Source organism: Oreochromis niloticus, linkage group LG1 (genome assembly GCF_001858045.2).
Source record: "Oreochromis niloticus isolate F11D_XX linkage group LG1, O_niloticus_UMD_NMBU, whole genome shotgun sequence".
NCBI classification, from domain to species: Eukaryota; Metazoa; Chordata; class Actinopteri; order Cichliformes; family Cichlidae; genus Oreochromis; species Oreochromis niloticus.
The window spans coordinates 22,706,631-22,727,366 of NC_031965.2; the positions used below are offsets into that span (position 1 = coordinate 22,706,631).

Here is a 20,736-nt window from a genome sequence, read left to right on the forward strand (position 1 = left end):
CACTGAGCCACTTTAGCTAATCTAAATTTCATATGATATGTTTAATACACCGCTAACAGGATTGCATCATTATCCATAATCTGCAAACCACGAAAAGTATGAGTGGCATGCAATGCAAACACTAACGGGGCAACCATCCTGATTTAAATTCATGATGCACGTGCACATCTTCATGTGCCTTTTTTGTGTTTGGACATGTCAGATCAAAGTCTGTTTGAAAGGTGATCAGTGGTCCATTAACATCTTCATCACTTATATCACTATTCAGGGAATCGCTTTACTTCTGGCACTTTCATCAGAAAGCGCTCCGAGCTCTGCAAACAAATCCTATAAATTCTCTGATCATTATTCATACACTTCAGGCTTTAAGAGGGGAGTTCCTAAAAATACCCCCACTTTTTTCTGTCTTTCATACATACACAGTATTTACACATATGCATTTTATCCTACACACACACACACACACACACACACACAGACTTATAAGCTGCCCTCTTCTGCTCTCTCTCCTTCTTTTTTCTTCCATTTCTTTGATCAGCAGCACACAGCTCTGCAGTGAGGAGATAAAGTGTCTCCTTCTCCAACTTCTGCATCCTCATCGTCCCATCCCCCAGCACACCAACTATCCTTCTTTGGGGTCCAAACCAGAGAGGGATAAGAACCACAGAATGAGGGGAAGGTGAGGAAAAGGGGGACAACAGTACACTGCAGAATAAACAAAAGAATTTAGGTGATTTAGTGGCCATTCAAGAACAGCTACTGCTTCTGTGCTGCTGCTGCTGCTGCTTGGATTGAATCGGGTTCGATTGGCTGGGGAGACTGAGTGCCCCTCTCACCTGCACAGGCGAGGAAGAATGATGATGAAGGGTGTGGAAGGTTGAGAGGGGAGGAGGTGATGGAAGGAAAGACAGATGGTTCATCTCAAAAGAAAAAGCAGTGGAGTGGGGATTTGTGAGAAAGGATGGCCCTCAGCCTTTCACTGTTATGAGTTCTTCCTCCTCCTCAGGTGTCGCGGCCCCTGTGATTGGACATTAATTTAACACTTTATCTGATCATTCACATTTCAGGGAGATGCAGGACTGGAAGAGACAGGCATGACATAGATGTGAGTAGACCCACTGGAGCCAGCAGGGCGCCCTGCTTTAGAATAAATTGTTTGATGTAATTTTCTCCTTGCGGGAGCAGCAGGATTGGATGATGTATAATGATCCCTCTATCAAACCAGCAGCCTGGACGGCAGTTAATGGTGACTCATATACAAAGCCCAGAGGACACCCCCACCCCCCACCCTCACACACACACACACACACACACACACACACACGCACACACACCTCCTGTAATTGGTCTCCTGCTGTTGCTCTCTTCGCGGTCGAGACGCCCCCGTGTGGCGCACAGCAGAAGCGCGGGCATCGCGGGTGGTTTAAAAGCCCCGGCTGAGGAGGCGCATCCCACAGAACCGAGGAACTCTACACCGGGAAAAGTTTACCTCCAACTACTGCGGACGACTTAAAGGTGGGAGAAGCAGCAAAGATGGCAACTCAACCGCAGCAGCCGCCCCAACTACACCTGGCTGAACTGACCGCAGCGCAGTTCATCGACATCTGGAAGCATTTTGACGTAGACGGTCAGTGCGCTCAAGTGTCCGCCTGTCTAATGAATGTGGAACTAACTTGTGTTTATTACTAGTTAAACAGTAGTTATGTAGAAGGTGGAGGTTGAAATTAGTGCATATAAGAGAATTTTGTGTCCAGCTAGAGTTGAAACCCTTTTGTGCGTTTTCAAAAAATATTCAGCGACTGTAAAATGTAGTAAAAATCTGCAAAATCAGTGCAGTAATGTCACGAACTGCAGTAAGAAAATTTAACTAATAGGTTACTATATATAGGATACATTTGTGATATGAGTAAGCAGTTTAAATCAGTGTAGATTATTTACGTTGCAACTTTATTTACTATAAAAATGTGTTAGGGGGTCTGTAGTGGATTGTAAAGTTGTGTTACGAAGAGGATGCTGAAAAAGAGGGCGAAGGGAAAGAACAGATCATAAACAGTGAGACGAAGGGCTGAAAGATAGAAAAGTGAGAGAATGAAGGGGAGATGGGGGAGGGAGCGATGTGGATGCAGAGGAGGGAGGGGGAAAGGGGGTAGCAGGGTGGGGGATGGAGGGAGCTTGAAAAGGTAAGAGATGAGAGGATGCAAGAGTGAAGGAGTGTGGTTTTTTTTCTCTATCTGTATTTTGTTGGGTGGAGCTTACAGTAAAGTGGAGAGTGGATCGTGTGTGTGTGTGTGTGTGTGTGTGTGTGTGTGTGTGTGTGTACTTGTACAGCTATCGTTATGAGGATCAGTTTGAGTTTTAGACCACTGGATTGAGGACATGTTGGTTGATCCTGTCTATCACAGCCCCCCACTTGCTTTTAGGGTTAAGGATATAAACAGGTTAAGGTTAGGGTTGATGTTAAAAGATAACCATATAAATGTGCCAGGATGCATGCTCACTGGCAAACAGTCACTTATATAAGAGCCTGCATTGATGCAAGTGTTAATTGGGTAAACGTTAATTTCATTTAATAAGATATAGGTATTTTTACTCTGGTCTGTATTTATCCATGTATATTGTTTTAGTGTGAGTTGTCGCGTTGGAGAACAAGTTGAACTTTCTGTGTGGCATTTAAAACACCAAAACAAACAAACAAGCAACTAAAATCCTACCTTGAACTGTTGAGAGAAGTTTCAGGCCTATTTTCTACGAAGCTTCACGCAGCAACCCAATCACTCTCTAGGAGAAAGTGACCATCTTCCCATGCTTCCCATGAGGGGCTCATGTGTGAGCTGCAATGTTAGCTACAGTCATGTAAAAAACTAGTTACACTCCACCTGCTTTCATAGGAATACAGAGGGTAAGCAGCAGCTAGGTGCTCCTGATCAGGTGACCTTGATTAAATGCTTGTATGAGGACGTCTGTAGTTTGCTGGTCTGAAACATTCAGGTGTGTTAACACAATACCACAATGTTCACAGGAGTAGACATCCCAGTCAATTGACCCCAAGGCTAGATATCCAATGGTCTGAGAAACTGCAAAAAGCCCAGACTTTGGCAGCCCCAGTTATCATGTTAAAAGTTAAACTTCATTCTAGGACAATTAGAAAAAAGCCAAACAAGTATGACTTGTTTGAAAGGGTTGTCAGGACAAACTCTCTTCTCTCTAAAAAGAACGTTGCAGCACAGCTTAGGTTTGCAAAGTTGCATCTGAACAACCCACACAACTTCTGGAACAATGTCAATTGAAGCGGAAATGTTTGGCCATAATGCCAACCTCAGACCAGCTGTAGAGGCTAAGCCTACGCTTGAAGCCACTGAGGTGTTTGTTGGCGGGGGTGATGTGATGCCACTGGTATGAATGAACTTGTTAAACTTGTTACAGTCCAATAACTCCAGCCATACTTATCTTGTTCATTTTGAAGCTTTATTCCATGTCTATCTGTTGCATTTGATGGCAACAGTTCTCTTTATTGAACACCATATCATGACAGCACAGCGGTCACAAACTGTTTGCTCCTTCTGAACAGCAACACACCTGCTGCTAATTATGGGGTCTACCTTAAATGCATTCCAATAGACACGCCATGACGTAAAACACAAAAGGTGACCCCTAGCGGCATACATAAGGTACCAACATTAAAAATGGCTCCTACATCAGCCGTTAAGCATCATGGTGGAGGGGTGGTGATTTGGGCTTGTTTTTGCAACCACTGGATCTGAGCACCTTAAAGTCATTGAGTTAACCATGAACTGCTCTGTATACCAAAGTATTCTAGAGTCAAATGTGAGGCCATCTGTCCAGCAGCTAAAGCTTGGCCAAAATTGGGTCAACAGAACAATGATCCCAAGCACAGCAACAAATCTGCAAGACAATGGCTGAAAAAGAAAAGAATCAACGTGCTGCGATGGTCCAGTCAAAGTCAAGACTTCAACCTGACTGAAGTCCCCAGGAGGTACCTTAGAAGAACTGTAATTGCTCACAACCGTCAATGAAATGAAGCAACATTGTAAAGTGGGCTACAATGATAAAGCCCTACAGAAACCCATTACTTGAAGGTATTTCTGTGACAGATGTTTCTACAGGAACAGTCCTGATCTTCAGAGAACTGCAGCTACACACTTCCTTTGTTTTGTTTTGGGGATGTGGATAGTAGAAAGAAAATTCTCAGTGCAAGTATGATGGATTTTTTTGAGTATCTGGGTCATGATTTCAAGAAAAAGACCAGATTTTGAAATGCATTTTCAAACTTTGAAAATTACAAGGCAGGAGAAGGCAGACATTTCTACAGCAAGCTTCTCCAAAACTGGACAGTTTGCACTAAAATGAATATGAATATAGCATGACTTGCATCACGGAGAACACATATGTCAGTCTAATTAATTTTAAGGTAGACTTAATTATAAAATACCTTTAAAGTATCATTAAGTGCTCAAGGTGGAATGAAGTAAAGTTATCTAAATTTTCAGTTTTTTTTCTTTTAATTTCTAAGATTTGACAAGAAAACAAATCTTATTTTAGTCTGTAAATGGATCAAAACTACAAAAGCTGTTATATCAGTTTCAAGGAATAAAGGTAAATAAAATTCCTAAGTTTAGTGTAAGTTTAGTTGCTGCATAATTGCAATTAGTGCTATTACATCTGATAGACAAAAAGATATTTGTTTAACTGTGGGGCAGCTGAACTGCAGAAGAGTGCTTTCATCGCCCCACTTTGTTTCATGATGCAGCTATACATATTTTCATTTTGCAACTTCAGTTGAAGGATTACCCTCTGAAGCCATTGAGAAAAAGTCATGACCTTTATTTGTCCAAAAAATTTGCAGTTTGTTTTCATCAAACAGTACAGCATGACAGTACTGCAGTGGCCCACAGAGCTTTCACAATAAGCCTCACTGTAAATCCTGCTCCCTTTCAACACTTTAGTTCATTTTAACTCCAATTTGTTCCTAATATAAGTTATTTTTGTGGCTTAACTGTGCCTGTAGAAGGAGAGGGTTAGGAGCAGCTCAGTAAGGGTGAGGAGATTAATTCCCCACTCCAAGATGGACTAAATTGCAAAAGTGAGAGAAATGAGTTAATCGCAACTTCAACAGTCTATTTTGGGTGATATGTAGGCAGTGCGCGTTTGTTGACTAAAAGGGCATCAACAAATTCCTTTCTGTAGTGCAGCTGGGATTGTATTTACCATTTACCGGATGCAGCCACTGTGACACTACCCACCGGTTTGTAGATTCCTGTTTGGAGACCTCAGGTTAACCAGTAAGATTTTCTGAAAGCATATTTCATAAGTGAAAAGTGATAAACTGAGGACATTGAACTGGATGCTCAGTCATGAGGTAGTCACATCCTAAAGTATATCCTGCTGGGACCATGTTAATGCAAAATGAACATTGCTTTGTATTTAAACTCATGATTGGTACCACAAACTCACGGGGAAAAGTTCATAAATCACTGTCAAGTATGAATTTTTTCTTATAGATTTTTATTAAATTGAACTAATTTCTTAAACCAGAGGAGCTGCCCCCTGTTGGTCATTAAAAGAACAACAGCCGGGTTTCACTTTTCAGACCCGGTGACTTCATCCATCTTTTATATAGAGTGTATCCGACAGAAGACTTTGCTTTGCAGTGAATTAAACACAAAGAATGAATCAAATTTTCCTCTTAGTCATACAAACAAAAACAACTCATACAGCTGATACTGCAGCATGTAGTACCTCATGTGGGTTTGTCTTCACACGTAGGGTGAAACATTCAGGCACCCTCTCTGAGAAATCTGTTTCCCACATGACCCTCTTTTGTCATTTTTAGTCATCGTGCATTCATCAGCTGAATTGTTTCCGAGGTGTCACTGAGCGATCAGCAGTTGAGCTGTGTTTTTGTTTGGGGAGAGAAAGAACTGCATCTGCTCAGTGTGCAGTGGTGCGCTCCATGTGACAGCTGAGATTCGGACTGCAACATAAACTCTGGCAGCGGGCGTCGATGAGCTGAGAGGGGTTGCTTGTGTAGGCGCGGGGTGCGGACATATGATAGAAATGTCACCGCAGATTATATGCTCTTTTCCAACCTCCTTAGCATCCACCCATTCACTTTCTTTGCTGGGAGGCTATCCCATCTGGCAAAAGGTTAAAGGCAGTGGACACCCTGGCTGAGCACTACTCCACCACAAGGCCAGCACAGAGAGAAAAACTGCCACGATTAATTTAAATTATCAGTTCTGAAAGATAGTGGGAGGAAACAAGCACCCACTCAGGGACAGAGAACGCACAACATCCACATACAAAGGCTCAAATCCACCCTTTTCACTATGAGACAACTCTGTACCATATCATTTAATAATTTTTTTTTAAAAAAAGGATTCCTCCTTATTTTAATAAATTTTATTTTAATATCAAAGAAATTTTTTGTTTTTTGGACACGTTCAATTTCTGTAAATTTTATCTCTGCTCGTTCGTTCACTCATTCAATTATTTATTTATACAAGTAATAGTGTGATGCAAAAATTAATGGTCAGACTGTTGACCCTGGCTCCTGACATCTTGATGACCAGATGATTTTTATAGCTTAAATTCTGCAATTTAAAAGCTCTCTATCATTAATTTGCACTTTGATAGAGATTATGGTCGTCCAGCCATTTTACCATTTAAATCCCAGCCTCTTAGAAATAATAAAAAATAAAGGGAATCTCAACTGAACATCACTATCTGCTGAACTGAGGCTGTGTAGTTTTTGCATGTTGTATCTTTTTTTTTTTTCCACCCTAAGCTTTGTAATCTTTCCCTGAAAAACTGACATGTTTATGTTGAAACATCGGCTCACCCGTAGCCCAGATGGTGACATGGAGCACCTATCAAATAAAGTGTCCAAATAATGCTAAAGGAGGAAAAGACGAAGGGAGGGCGAAAACGATCAAAAAGGAAAGGAGATGAGAGGATAGGAGATTAAGAGATGAAGATAGTGCATCTCTGCATTTTACTCTGCACACGTGTTTTATTTGAAATAACCTTTACATCGATGTCTATTTTTGCAACATAAAAAGCAACCCCTCCCCCCTTGGTATAGCACACAGATGGGACTCATTCTTATGATTAAAAAGAGAGTGGGGAGTGTAATTTATGTTACCCTGTTAGTGGGACTTGCAGGCAAACCATTGAAGTAAATTATTGTGTTAAATTATCTCGGGTCATGTGATCGTCATAAGAAGCACAAACCCAGACAGAGGGACAGAATGCCCCAATAAGCATCAATCTGACCGAACACTTTCACCCTCTTAGGCAAGAAAAAGAAGCGCTCATTATGCTGCTTACACTCTGGCAACGCCTGACTGTTTTTTTTCCAGCATGACACTAAATCGCCACACAGCTAAATGTTAGCTTAGCATGACCTTGTTTTTGTGTAACATACTTTTCCAGTTCATCAGAGTGAGTTTTACTTCTGTAGAGATGATATAGCAGCTGGTCATTTTATTTCCCAGTGCGGCCGTCCTCCAGGATTCACTCATATCATTTTATCATAGTTTTATTTAGATTTTTGTGCTGCTTTGATGGATGAACCAACCAAATATAGTTAAAGACTGATTTTGGTGAAGCTGTGGGCATGTACAGGCTCCATATACACTCCTGTAAACTGCTTACTGAACTAGAGCTCAATGTTTGGCGGCTGTTGCCAAATTTAAAGAACCCCTGGTGACCTTTAATCACTCATCCACATCTGAGTCTTTAATTAAACTTTTGAACAGTCAACAAAACTTGAGGCGACTTAAAAGCCTCATAACATCATTTGTGCCAAACTAATTTTGTTCCTCTGGTGCGCCGCAGGAAATGGTTACATCGAAGGGAAGGAGTTAGAAAACTTCTTCAGCGAGCTGGAGAATGCGAGACGAGGAGCAGGGATGGTGAGTGTGTTTACTCTTTGTACATCCATCAGTTTATTTTCTTCCACTTGTCCAATTCAGGGTTGTGGGGGTGTTGAAAGATCTGTCCCAGCTGTCATAGGGAAGAGGCAAAGTACACCTTGGAAAGGTCGCCAGTCTATCACTGAGAGACAGACAACCATTTACGCTCCTATACACACCTACAGTCAATATAGAATCACCAATTAACCTAAGGTGGATGTCTTTGGAATAAGCCAGAGTGCCTGGAGAGAAATGGAGGCAAACTTCACATAGAAAGAGCCTGAATCTGAACCCAGGAAACCAGAAGCTTCTTGTTGTGAGGCAACAGCGCTGACCACTGCACAACCGTGTTGCCCTAATCAGTTAATATAATTGGACAATTTGTCTATCGCTCAGCTTCAAGTGAAGTGAAGCCAAAATTTATCCCTGTATCATATCAGTTGACCAAAGTGCTGCACAGGCTAGACAAAATATGTATTATATATAACAATCACTAAATTAAAAATAAATATGAACTTTAAAATAAAAATATACAATAAAATACCATACCATATACCATAAACCTTGATTGTAAAATATAAATCTTGGTTAAAAAAAAAGAAAAATCCTCAAATAAAAAAATATTAGAAGTAAATTGCACGATAAAAAAATATTACAAGGTGCTTTATATTGCAAGCTAAAGACACTACAATAATACAGAGAAGGAGCTCAACGGGAACTGAAAGCAAGCGAGAATACGTTTTAGGTTTTGAATAGTGTTTTATAAAATGACTGAGTGATTACAGTAGGTAGCTTTTATGTAAAAGCAAACATGCACATGTAGGGCCATGGTGGGCACGTGTTGGTGAACTGTGGGGCTGTGTAGGCAGGGCACACAGAGGTTTATTCCACATGGGCCCCAAGTAGGTGTGTCCACACAGAACCAGCAGCAATTTTACCCTTTTTGGCTCCCAATTCTGTAGACACCCAACAGTGGGCTTGCACACAGAATGCCCAGGTGGGGCACACAGCAGATTTCAAAGCCTCTATATGTGCAAAATCTGCGTCACTTTATCACGAGAATGTGCATGTATTAATTTGGTGATACAGAAAATGTCTAAATGTTGTCATGCTTGATTCTAATCTGCTACGAAGTGTATTTTACTCTGTTAGAATTTGAGCTATTCGAACACAAAATACACAACAAGAATAGCTGTTCAGTCACGAAAATTAATTTCACATTGATACTGAAAACTAAACAAACTAAAGCGATTCTCACATCTCCTTTAGTAGAAGACTGTGGTACGGTAACATTTTAAAGTTTAAATGTATCCAGTTTAAGGTTTCAGAGCTCTAATGTGCTGCTGCCACCTCAGAAATAAACACCAGCATTAAAAGTGCATTCAATTATAATTGAATTAAAATCTTTCCCTGACCACTTTGTGTGCTAAATCCCAAGATAAATGATTCTCTGCAGCATTTATTTAATGGCTTATTTGTAAAAATGTTGCATTATATTTTTTACCACAATTTTCATCATCATTATCATCATCATCATCTGATAATGTCTTGGACTGGAGTGGGTGGCACTCATAGGGATCATTTTATGCAGATCAAGAGTCATATGGCCGCGAAAAGCCACTTTTTATGCTTCTTCTACCCCTCTGCAAAGGCAGAGCTTGTAAACCTAAATGTATTCCACTGAAAGCCCAAAAATCATGTATTTATTTTTAGCCCATGAAAAACTTGCTCGTCAGATGTGCGGGGCTTAGAATAAAGAGCTGGAGGAAGAAAGCTGTCTATTTTCAGATTGTGGTGTTTTCTTTTGTTCTGTTTGCAAGAGTTCTGTCCGTTACTAAGCCTTACTCTATAAGAGTAAACTTTCATATATTTCATATATTTTGATAAGTGTAATTCGATGTGTTTGCAGGATCCCTCACACGCCACATTCAAAGAAAAGATGAAAGAGTTCATGGCCAGCTTTGACAAGAATTCTGATGGAAGAATTGAGATGTCAGAGGTGAGAACAATTTACTTTCTTAGACACATTTTATCCAGCCTCATTCATCCTCTTCTGTTCCCTGTTTGTCTTCACTGTGAATGGCAATTTTTTATATGAAGTCTACATTTCAAATGCTTCACACTCTGTAACTACAAACTAATAACATAAAATATGTGACGCTGGTTAATAATCTTCCCATTTCTTCATGTATCACTCTGCAGTTGGCACAGATTCTGCCCACAGAAGAAAACTTCCTGATCTGTTTCAGAGAGTTTGTTGGATCCAGTTCTGAATTCATGGCAGTAAGTTGGCATATATACACATCTGTGTCCCGGGCTTTAACTGTTGATATGCAGCGAGCACTCTTACATAACTCTACACATTTGGTCAGCCAAGCTCACATTCTTCTCCAAAGCCATTCAGTTGAATGTAAAGAATTAGCCTTCTTCCTTCTGTGCTTCTTTTGAAGTCCCATATTTTGGAGGGAAAGTTGCTCAGTGACTAATAAATCTTAGTGAGCTGTGAAATTTCCTCACAATCGCCTCAAGTCAGTATGCCATTACAGCCCGTCCTGTGGGACGCCCGTTCAGCTGTCTCACATTTCCTTTAATTTTCCTGCCAAGTTAGGACACCTGTTTCATACAGAGACAATCCACTAAAGGTGTGAACTGTTAATCTGAAGCCTGGATACTCATAAAATATTCGATATTGTCCTGCAAACTGCTGTGTTTGAGATCTAGGTCAAATACGCCTGGCAGCAGAATGACATCACTGATGTGCATAAATTCTCTTTGGTCATTTTGATGAACAGTTGAAATAACCGAAAATTAGAAGCAAATAGTAAATAGAGTAAATAGTTATCTGATGACTCTGAGCCTGAGAAGCATCTGTATATCACCTATAATGGATTAATTACATTGAAGGAGTTTTTCCAAAGATATTTTAATAACTTGTGCATAATAAAGCAGAGATTTCCTGTTTGAGAGAAAACGTCTGGTGAGCTGAAATTGTAAAAAAAAACTGTACAAACACACATTTGGCGTGCGCTACTTTAGAAGGTTTTTAGTGGTGCGATGTTCAGGCTGTTCTGTGTGTTAAAGCTATTCTCAGATAGCCATACATTATGAATGGAGCACAGCTTTCTGCAGGGGAAACGCAGGGAGTGCTGGAGGACTTTTAGGTATCCATCTTTGATGAGGTCTTTGACAGAGTCAACATTTACACAGTGTTTGTTTTTACTTTAGTTTTTATGAGTGTGTAAGGATTAAGTTGTATTATTTTACTGTCAAAGTGGTTAAAGATGATACGGTGTTTTCTGAAAACATTACTCTTGTTCGGCAGGCCTGGCGGAAGTATGACACTGACCGCAGTGGATACATTGAATCGAATGAGCTGAAGGTAAAACACAAATAAAGCAAAAATAAATGTAGTATCATTATGCAGATGGACAGTTTAGTTTGTTTTGTTTATGCATTTTAGAAATCTTCTCTGCAAACCATTTTCTTCAGACTGTAGGCAAATGTGACCCAGTGTGTGTCTTTTTAATGGACTATCCATGTATGTAATCCTAAACAGATTGAGTGGCTCCATCTCTGCATGCAGACACACTTTGCTGCATCCACATAAAAGCATTAATTCAAACTTTTGCTCTTTTCCTCATGATTCAGGCCTACACAACACTTCTAATTATAAATGAAACAGTAAAAGATGACTTCAGTATGTGTGCTACTATACAGCAGATTGCTGCATGGGGCAATGATCTGTGCAGTAAATTCAAATTGATCACTATGGCTGCAGTATTGCCCCTACGTGTGATAATAACTAATTATTATCACACATAGGGGCAATTTACATAGACACGCCAGCATTTAAGACATATTTAGAAAATATTTATGCATGTCATTTTCCTTTCACAACCAAAAGGCAGCAGTAAGTAGAAATATGTGGAGTGTGAATGGCTGTGCAGCGAATACACTAAACTAATCTGTCCTTGGTTGAGATGATTCATTTCTGTGTGTTACGCTGTTGGAAGAGTCGGTGCTACTGATTGAACTACTCTGAACCTGCGCATGGACATGACACGCTCCATTAAAAATTCTGTCATGTGACAAAACAAAACCTCAACTTGAAAACAAATACTCAGCTTGGCTGAGGTGGTTATTTTGTTCTCACTTCAGGGTTTCCTGTCAGACCTGCTGAAGAAGGCGAACAGAAACTATGAAGACAAGAAGCTTAATGAGTACACGCAGACGATTGTGAGTGCCACGAGGCAAAGATTGCAAACGTTGCAGCCCATTAGCACAGAATAACCCTGTATTGCTGTGGGCTAAACACTTAACTGCTGCATTTAAGCTCCCTTGAGTAGTTAATATGTGATACATTACTTCAATAAATTCCCTGTTAATTTTCTTTCTATATAGCTAAGTATGTTTGATCTTAATGGCGATGGGAAGCTGGGCCTCTCTGAGATGGCCAGGTGAGTGTCGTCTTTGTTTTATTTGTATGTTAGGAACATTTTAAAAACTTTCCTTTAAGGACACCGTTCACATGTCTGTGTTTCACCGCAGGCTCTTGCCGGTCCAGGAAAATTTCCTGATGAAGTTCCAGGTAAGATTATGCTTATATGCAACAAAAGCCTGTTCCTTCAGATCCCGTCAGTGATGTGAAAAAGTCAGAAACTGAAGAACTCTCCAGAGATTCAGAACAGAATTATATATGATAGCTAAAGTCAAATATTTCTAAGTTGTGTTTTTTTTAATTTGGTCCTGTAGTATGCAGTTTCAGGCTGAAATAAAGTTAGCTTACCTGTTAGCCTGCTATAGATACACTGATCAGCGACAACATTAAAATCACCTGTGTTAAAGTGTCTAAGTTCCCCTCCTGCAGCCAGATGGACTCCATGTTTCTTGGAGTATTGACATGGGATTTCTGGGATCAACATCTTTCCCTGTGAATGCTTGATTGAGCTGGGATTTTGTAAACCACTGAGGCAGTCCAGCTAGGTAGATAAGACCTGCCTGGCAGGACAACAACGTTGGTCAGGTACAGTCATGTAAGAAAGAAAGGTTTCACAGGAAGAGGCTTATAGCAGCTAGGTGCTGCTAATCAAATCTGGTTGATTAATTGATCATCAGCAAGTGTTAGCAACGCTATAAAAAACCCCACAGAGGTTTTGGCAGTTCACTGGTCTGTAGCACATCTGTAGCACTCCGATGTGTGTTAATACAATTCCACAAACTCACATAAAAACCCAAGACCTACATCCCAGACTCTACAGACTTCAGTTAGCACGCTAAGTGTTAAAGTTTGTGACAGAAAAAGCAACAAGTGTGCCCTATTTGGCAGGGTTTCCAGAAATAAGCTGCTTCTCTCTAAAAAAAGAAACAAAAAAATGGCAGCACATTTTATGTCTTCAACGTTACAACTGAACGACCCACCAGACTTCAACAACAATGTCTTTTGGACACTTGCATATCAGCACAAACGCCTCATACCACCTGTCAGCGCAGTGGTGGTTGAGGATTGATGATTTTGGTTTGTTTTGCTACCACAGGACCTGGGCACCTTGCAGTCATTGAGTAGACTATGAACGCATCTATATGCCAAAGTGATCTAGAGTTAGATGTGAAGCCATCTGTCTGACAGCTAAAGCTTGGCCCATAGTGAGTTATGCAAGAGGACAATGATCCCAAACACAGCAGCAAATCTACAACAGAAGGGCTGAACAAGGAAAAAATCAACGTGTTACAGTGACCCAGTTAAAGCCGAGACTCTGACCTGCTTGAAAAGCTGAAGAAGTCTGTTACGTAGCACTTATCAGCAGGTGTCTTTGTGAACCTTTAACTCCTGGGAACATTCACCACTGTTCCAGGTTTTCTCCATTTGTTGGTAATGGCCCTCATTGTGGTTCAGTGGAGTCTTAAAGCCTTAAAAATGTCTTTATAACCCTCTCCAGGCTTTGTTTCTCAACTCTTTTTGGGCTCTTTTAGCTTGCTTCTGGTTCTATTTAAGTCACTTATTGATTCAACGGGTCTGGCTCAGGTGTGGTTAGTGAAATTGAACCCAGCTTTCCAAAAAAAATTTGGTTAATCACAGTTAACTCATCATTTAACAAGCGGGGGAATACTTTCTCACACAGCGACAGGTATGATTGGATAGATTTTTCCCTTTAGTTTTTACTCAGGTTATTTTTGTCTAATGTTTATTTTTTGATGATCTGGAACATGTAAGTGTGACAAATATGCAAAAAAGAAAAAATCAGTAAGAGACCGAATACTTCTAAATAGCACTGAAGAAGATTGTTATTAAAAAAAGAAAACATGGCCTCTGTGTGTATAGGTTTCACCTTCCATTCCACATATACATCCCATGTGTACCATGTCATGATATGTACAGCTGACTTGTGAGGGCAGATCCGCAATTCCTTTCGGACAGAGGATTAGTCTGTCTGCTGAGGATTAACTGAACTCTAGTCCCAGTTATCATAATCTGCATGGATTAATATCAGTTCTGGATCTGGTGGGGCTTTTACCGCTCTCTAGAAATACCCATCAGTTTCTAACAAATTTCACTCCTCTCTGTTTTTCTCTTACACACAGGGTATCAGACTCACGGTTAAGGAGTTTGACTCCATCTTCACTTTCTACGATCAGGTGAAAACAGCATGTTCCTCAGCTTGTTCTGTCATAGTTTATATTCCCTTCCTGTGTATTATGCATGGTGTGTGGTACCTAAACAGATGTGTGCAGCTGTGCTAGCAGCTTTGTAAAGCTGTACTGGAGCTAGTTGCTCAGATCAGAATGCTAACACCCTTACAAATGACTCTGAATATCTCACATTGTCAAGTGCTTGATGATTTTGTTTCACTCTCTACTATAAATGTCACCCTCGTGGCGACGGGTGGAAAACTGAGGATCAAATAATTCTGGATCATCATCAGGGGGAAATGTCTTGGCAGTCTATATAATGTCATGGATTTGAGGATAGAAACACTACTCACTGATCCACATGTCACTGCAGGGATTAATAAAATCATTTTGATTTGATTATCATACAAAGTATCTCGGAAATACTTTCTAAACAAACACACTAGGTCAGACATGGGACATGCTCGGGAGATTATGCCTCTCGGCTGGCTCAGGAGCATATCTGTGTTGCCCTGGAAGAGCTGGAGGCTGTGACCAGTGATAAGAGGGTCTGGGCATCCCTGCTTAGGCTGCTGCTCCTGTGACCTGGGCCCAGATCAGTGGTAGAAAGTGGATAGTTTTAGTTCTGCTATCATCATGGGAATTTCATTCTTTTGTTCTGCTTTAGTACAGAATGAATTACTTAAAAAACGAATTAATAGTGTAATGCAAAAAGCATATGTCATAATTAACAAAGAGGTGAGGTCTTAGTGTCTCAGTCTTAGTCTCAAAAAAACGCTGTGAGTGTTGATGAAGGGTGGACTGGCAGGTGTAAATGGATGGAGACGTTGCAGAACTCCTTGGCAATACCAGTAAGTCTGGATAACAGGTAAGCAGAGCAGAGCCAGGACCCAAGAAAAAGAGGAAGACGTGGAGTCAAAGTGCCTCGTACAAATGAGGGAGACAAACAATCTGACGGAGTTCTGCTGTCCTTCTAGCCACTAAGTATTCAGGATAATGTGCGGATTGAACACAGGTGTAGATGGCTGCCAGTGGAGGCCATGCCCGAAGGCAGACTGAGGAAAACGTCAGCTTACTTCACCACCTGCACAGAAAAAGAAACTAAAGATTGCACAACCGATGAAAGAAGAAGGAAAACAAAACCCTTTAGCCTGGACCATGATAGTAACTGTTCATGAATGAAATGAATGAAAAAAATTGAATTGATTTTTCACTCTTGATGTGTTGACTGAGGGCATGGCAGAAGTAGCTCGTTGATAAGAAAATCATGGCATCCCACACTTTCAAGAAAGACAATTTTTCTTTTAATCTTGGTGAACCGTTAATGCTGCAGCTGCAAATACAGTTTTGGTCGCAGTATAATCAGAGTAACTATTTTAAGGTCAATTTTAAACTGAACAAATATGACAAATATGTACAAATTTGTACACACAAAACGTTTCTTGTGCAGTTTGTCACAGGATTTGTCCGCTAGCTAAGTGTTCAGTTGTTGTAAATGTGCGATACTGAAGGAAGAGCAACGAAGGACGGGAGAGGAAGATGAGAGAACATTTTCAAACACAAGAGAAATTTAATACATTGGATGTCCTAATTATGTTTTTGTGAAAAATCTCACAAAAGTAATTGAAGTGTACTATTTTCTGTGCTGTTTAAAGGTTTCATGAGATTATCAGGCAGTTTGCTACATTTTGTGCAGTATTTTGGGGAAGATTACAGCAGGCTGTCAATGTTTGGATGTACATCAAGAGCGGCAGACATCAGTTTATATTTAAGGTCATGATGCTGATTAGATTCACTCACTGAATTCTAATTTTTGCTTTACAGCGTCAAATAGTGGAAAATCAGCCAAATAGCTCATGAAACATCTGCATATATCTTCTTTAATTCACTGGGATTATTCACAGCATGCACACAAAGAAACTCACAAAACAAGTTATTATATGACTTATTTCTAAGCAGTTTTTTTCCCCTATGCTGCGCCACAACACCTGATCTTAGGGTTCCCTCACCTGCTTTGAGCCCTGCTTTTAGGAGAACTTTTCCTTGTCTGTGTAATTCAGACCTCCTCTCTTGTCTCATCCACCAGGATGGTAATGGATATATTGATGAGCAGGAGCTCGATGCTCTGCTGAAGGACCTCTGTGACAAGAACAAAATGGTAATGAATAGTCAGCCTATTGATTAATCAGTTCAGGTTACTTGTCTACTTGCTAAATATAGAGCAGAGATGAGATTGCTCTGTAGTGTACAGTATGCTTAAAAGCCACTTTGTGCCCGCTGACTCGGTGTGCCCGTGTCATTTATGGCAGGACGTGGACTCAACCGGACTGGGGGATTACAAGAAGAGCATCATGGCTCTATCAGATGGAGGAAAACTGTACCGCACTGAGATGGAGATCGTCCTCTGCCGGGACTCCATGCTGTGATTCCTCTGCCTGGGACTCTGCCGTCCTCCCCCCACTCCCTCCTCCTTCCTACCTCCTGATGTAACCTGCTGCATGTATGACCCCCAGCCTCACTACACCACTTAGAGTGAAGACAAAAACGCTCCTGAAAGCACAGTGTACTGCAGCCCTGCTGTTTAGTCTTTGTACCGATCAGAGTTTCTTCTTCTTCTTCTTTAAACATGCAGTTCAATAGTGAGACAGCCATAGCAATGACTAAAGGAATATATTGAATATTTATTCATTTGATGTCCCGTTTTTGATATGTTTCTATTTTTAAATTAATTTCTGTCTACATATGTTCCTCTCCTGTTGAATTTCAGTTGAATGCTTCTGTTGCATTTGTTTATTTGTTTCAAACTCATTCACCATTTATTATTCTGAGCTTGTTTTATTTGATGAGGCTTGTACTGTTTTACTAAAGATATTACCGAAAGAATGAATAAATATAACATGACAGCTCTTGTCCCAGTTATTCACTCACATCAAAAGAAGTCCCACCAGCACATAAATACTGTTTTGTTACACTTCAGCTATCAGGGGGATCGTTTCCACTGTGCCACAGCTGCCGCAGTAAGACGTTTATGTAGTCTGTTCTCACTCCTAGTGTCTCGTGGCGAGTACAACTGCAGGACAGATGCCCAGAGCAAGAGTGTTTTCTCCAGAGCGCTCCACCTTCACTTTCTAATCTCCTGGTACCAGAAAGTGTGATGTAAAAAGAGCTTGTGCTACTCCATTTTTTATAGAGGAGAGCCTCAGAGGCACTGCTCTTTGAGATGAAGTCAGCAGAGGAAGACAAGCCAGAATACGAACAACAAAACAGCAGTAAAGGATGATTACCTCGCTCTTTCTGAAACAGATATAGCAAAAACCCGGTATAATGCAGCAAAATATAAGAAATTATTTGTGATGTTAGTTAACTGGAACATAGTCTCCACCACAAAAGTGATCTTCCAGATATTTTCTATAGATTATGTGTGGAATAGTTCACCACGACTGGAATAACATGAGGAAGAAGGCTCCAAAAGATGTGATTACACATCACTGGTATTTACATACTGACAATTTTCAGTTGCTTTCTATATGAGAAGAGGATCAACACACCCCCGTACTTCAGCGCAATGGAACAGTCTACCTTTCATCAATTAATCATCAGCTCTTTCATCTTTAATTAAACTCACTATGTTTAAAGCACACCCCTCCACGCACACCATCGCTGCCACTGCACACACTCTCAAAAAGTGCAGTTCTCACCTCCTAACAGCAAATCTTGAATGTCACATACATGTGGGCATGCACACACACACACGTACACACACACATATATAACTTCCACAGAAGAGCACAGAGTGAAAAGCTGGGCTGCAGATCGAGCTGTTAACTGCTGACAACAAGGAAGCGAGAGTTATATCCGCTCTGATTCCCTCACACTCATCAGTCCCACTCGGCGAGAGGAATGAGACAAGCAGATGAGAGCCGTGAGAGTGTTTATATTATACACACACTCACACAGGTTTTGAGTTTAAAAGCATTTGCTATGGAGCTTTTTTTAAAATCTCATATATATTTATCTTTATGTTATGAGCAATATTAGAGGTTGCTGTAAAATATTTTCCTGTAGTTCTGTCTGTGCAGAACCCATACAGACTGGCATTTCGTTTTTACATGACTTATTCCATCTTTATCCTCTTCATCTCCTGTTTTACATCATACATTGCATTCTGTAACCTCCAGAGAGTCAAGCTTTTGGTTTGGGATGCATTTTTAATTCCTCTGAGTTATTTGGGATTAGTTGGACTTGATAAGTATAAAAACTAACCATTGATTTTGAAGAGAACGTTGTTTTTTCTTTTCTTTTCAACATATGGGCTCATATGGGTCATTGGGTTTATTTTTACAGTACAACACAATTGTTTCACAATTGTCAAGAACAACTTTATTGAGTAAAATGAAGCATAAGGTGCAAACAGACCAAAATGTAACATCCCATTATGGGGACACAGGGTTTCAGGAGGACTCTCAGATACTTTACACATTATTTTTTTCAAGTTGATTCGAGCATCTACCTCCTGGATCATGTGTTTCAGGCCCAACTGGGAGGAGACCCTGGGCTAGACTGGGATACACTAAAGAGATTATGTCTCTCAGATGGTTTTGGAACTCCTCACTGTCTTCCTAGAAGAGCTGCGAGTCACTGGGGAGACAGAGGTCCCTGCTTAGACTGCTGCACCCACCACTCTGACTCAGCTTAGAGACACAAAGCTGATGTGTGGCAGTTTTTGTTTTACATCTTTCCACTGGTGCTGCAGGACTTGTTGAGATGTATATTAGTTTGATTTTTGCAGATTTCATGCTGCCTGTAAAAATCTGTACAAACGTTTTTTCCTTCTTACTGTCTGTCTCTTGCCCAATTCCACTCTGAAGTGAAACACAAATATTTTTAATTGAGTACCCTGTTTTAAATCTACACAGCTGAAGTCACAGTACTATTACAGGACAATTAAAAAGCAATAATGATGAATGCACTCATAGGTAGAACATATAATGTTCTTTGCAGCTGGATGGCCACAAGGTGCATAATAACGACCATCCAAGCTTTTTTACACATTAAAATTCAAGGAAATATTGTTAAGGGCTCTGTACTCCCTCACAGGTGTTTCATTTATTCTGCTTTATGAGACCTCAGATTAACAATGACTGGAAGAAGCTGGGAACCAAGTCTTGATCCCAGTAAGAGTAATAAAACTATTATCCACTTTAGTTTCAGGGTCCTGGTTCGTGCATCCGGCTCACAGTGTTATGACTTACTGGGGCTCTTTAATAGAACAAAGCCATCATTTTTCCTGCATGTTTACTCCCAAATAAAATAAACCCCCTCCAAATGATTGCTATGAAAAAAAGACCAGTATGGAGCAAAGCAGTTGTTTATGTATGCACGGCCTCGCATACTCATATATTCCTCAGATCACTGAGAAATATAATAAACCTTACAGGTCTTAGATTAAAAAAAGTCTCTTTATTTCCTGGGACTCTGCACCACAGCAGACTGCACCAAACAAGCTCTATCTTGTTAGGAACCCTGTGCATCACCATTGTGATTGCAAGAAGAATAAAACAATTTTGTACTGATATCGTTCTATTACAGAAGTTTGTTTTCACCACCAGATGCCATCTATAAGTCAAAATTTCAGGTTATCATCTCAAAATTTTGACTTATTACCTCAAACTTCTGAGAAAATAACTAGAAACATCCAAATAATGACACAAATTTTTGACTTGAAAAATGTGTGTTTTCAGTAGCAGAATTGAGCTTCACTTGTTTTGTTCATGTACATTTCTGTGACTATTTCTTTTGTCAGATTAAATTTGTTGCCAGAATTCTTTGCATTAGTTTTTTCCAAATAAATACAAATACTAAAAATAAATAACACCAGTTAAATAGAAATGGGTGTTGCCATCGAGGATGTTGAATGAAGTCAAAAATAGAGGACACTATTTTACACAGTTCCGATTACTAAATGTGATAAATGCACTAAATGTAATGTTTGCTGGTTCTCTGCACTGCTTTGCATCATTTCATAATCACAGAACTCTGCTGTCAAACCATCTATGAGCTCAGAAACTCACAGGGAACACAGAGGGGTAAATAGGGGGTTTAAAAGCCATAGCAACAGAAACATATCACATGTATCCTACATCATTTTTTCCTAAAGGGCCTGTTCAAAAATCTC

The 20,736-nt window shown here is 40.2% G+C and overlaps 1 protein-coding gene across 1 annotated transcript; it reads left to right on the forward strand.

Annotated features, from left to right (window-relative positions):
- The first annotated feature begins 1,405 nt into the window (after nucleotides 1-1,405).
- LOC100707167 (calretinin) lies at nucleotides 1,406-17,464 on the forward strand. Its single transcript, XM_003442256.5, has 11 exons — nucleotides 1,406-1,627; nucleotides 7,858-7,934; nucleotides 9,844-9,933; nucleotides 10,137-10,217; nucleotides 11,257-11,313; nucleotides 12,093-12,170; nucleotides 12,336-12,391; nucleotides 12,483-12,522; nucleotides 14,514-14,567; nucleotides 16,648-16,719; nucleotides 16,871-17,464. The coding sequence occupies exons 1-11, from the start codon at nucleotides 1,534-1,536 to the stop codon at nucleotides 16,985-16,987; spliced, it is 816 nt and encodes a 271-aa protein (XP_003442304.1). The 5' UTR covers nucleotides 1,406-1,533; the 3' UTR covers nucleotides 16,988-17,464.
- The last annotated feature ends 3,272 nt before the right edge of the window (nucleotides 17,465-20,736 follow it).

What these genes read in the sequence shown, in the direction of transcription:
- LOC100707167 (XM_003442256.5), top strand. Translation starts at nt 1,534, where the DNA reads ATGGCAACTCAACCGCAGCAGCCGCCCCAACTACACCTGGCTGAACTG. An exon ending in CCAGTTCTGAATTCATGGCA is followed by an intron (nt 10,218 to 11,256) that starts GTAAGTTGGCAT and finishes CTTGTTCGGCAG; the next exon opens with GCCTGGCGGAAGTATGACAC. An exon ending in TCTTCACTTTCTACGATCAG is followed by an intron (nt 14,568 to 16,647) that starts GTGAAAACAGCA and finishes CTCATCCACCAG; the next exon opens with GATGGTAATGGATATATTGA.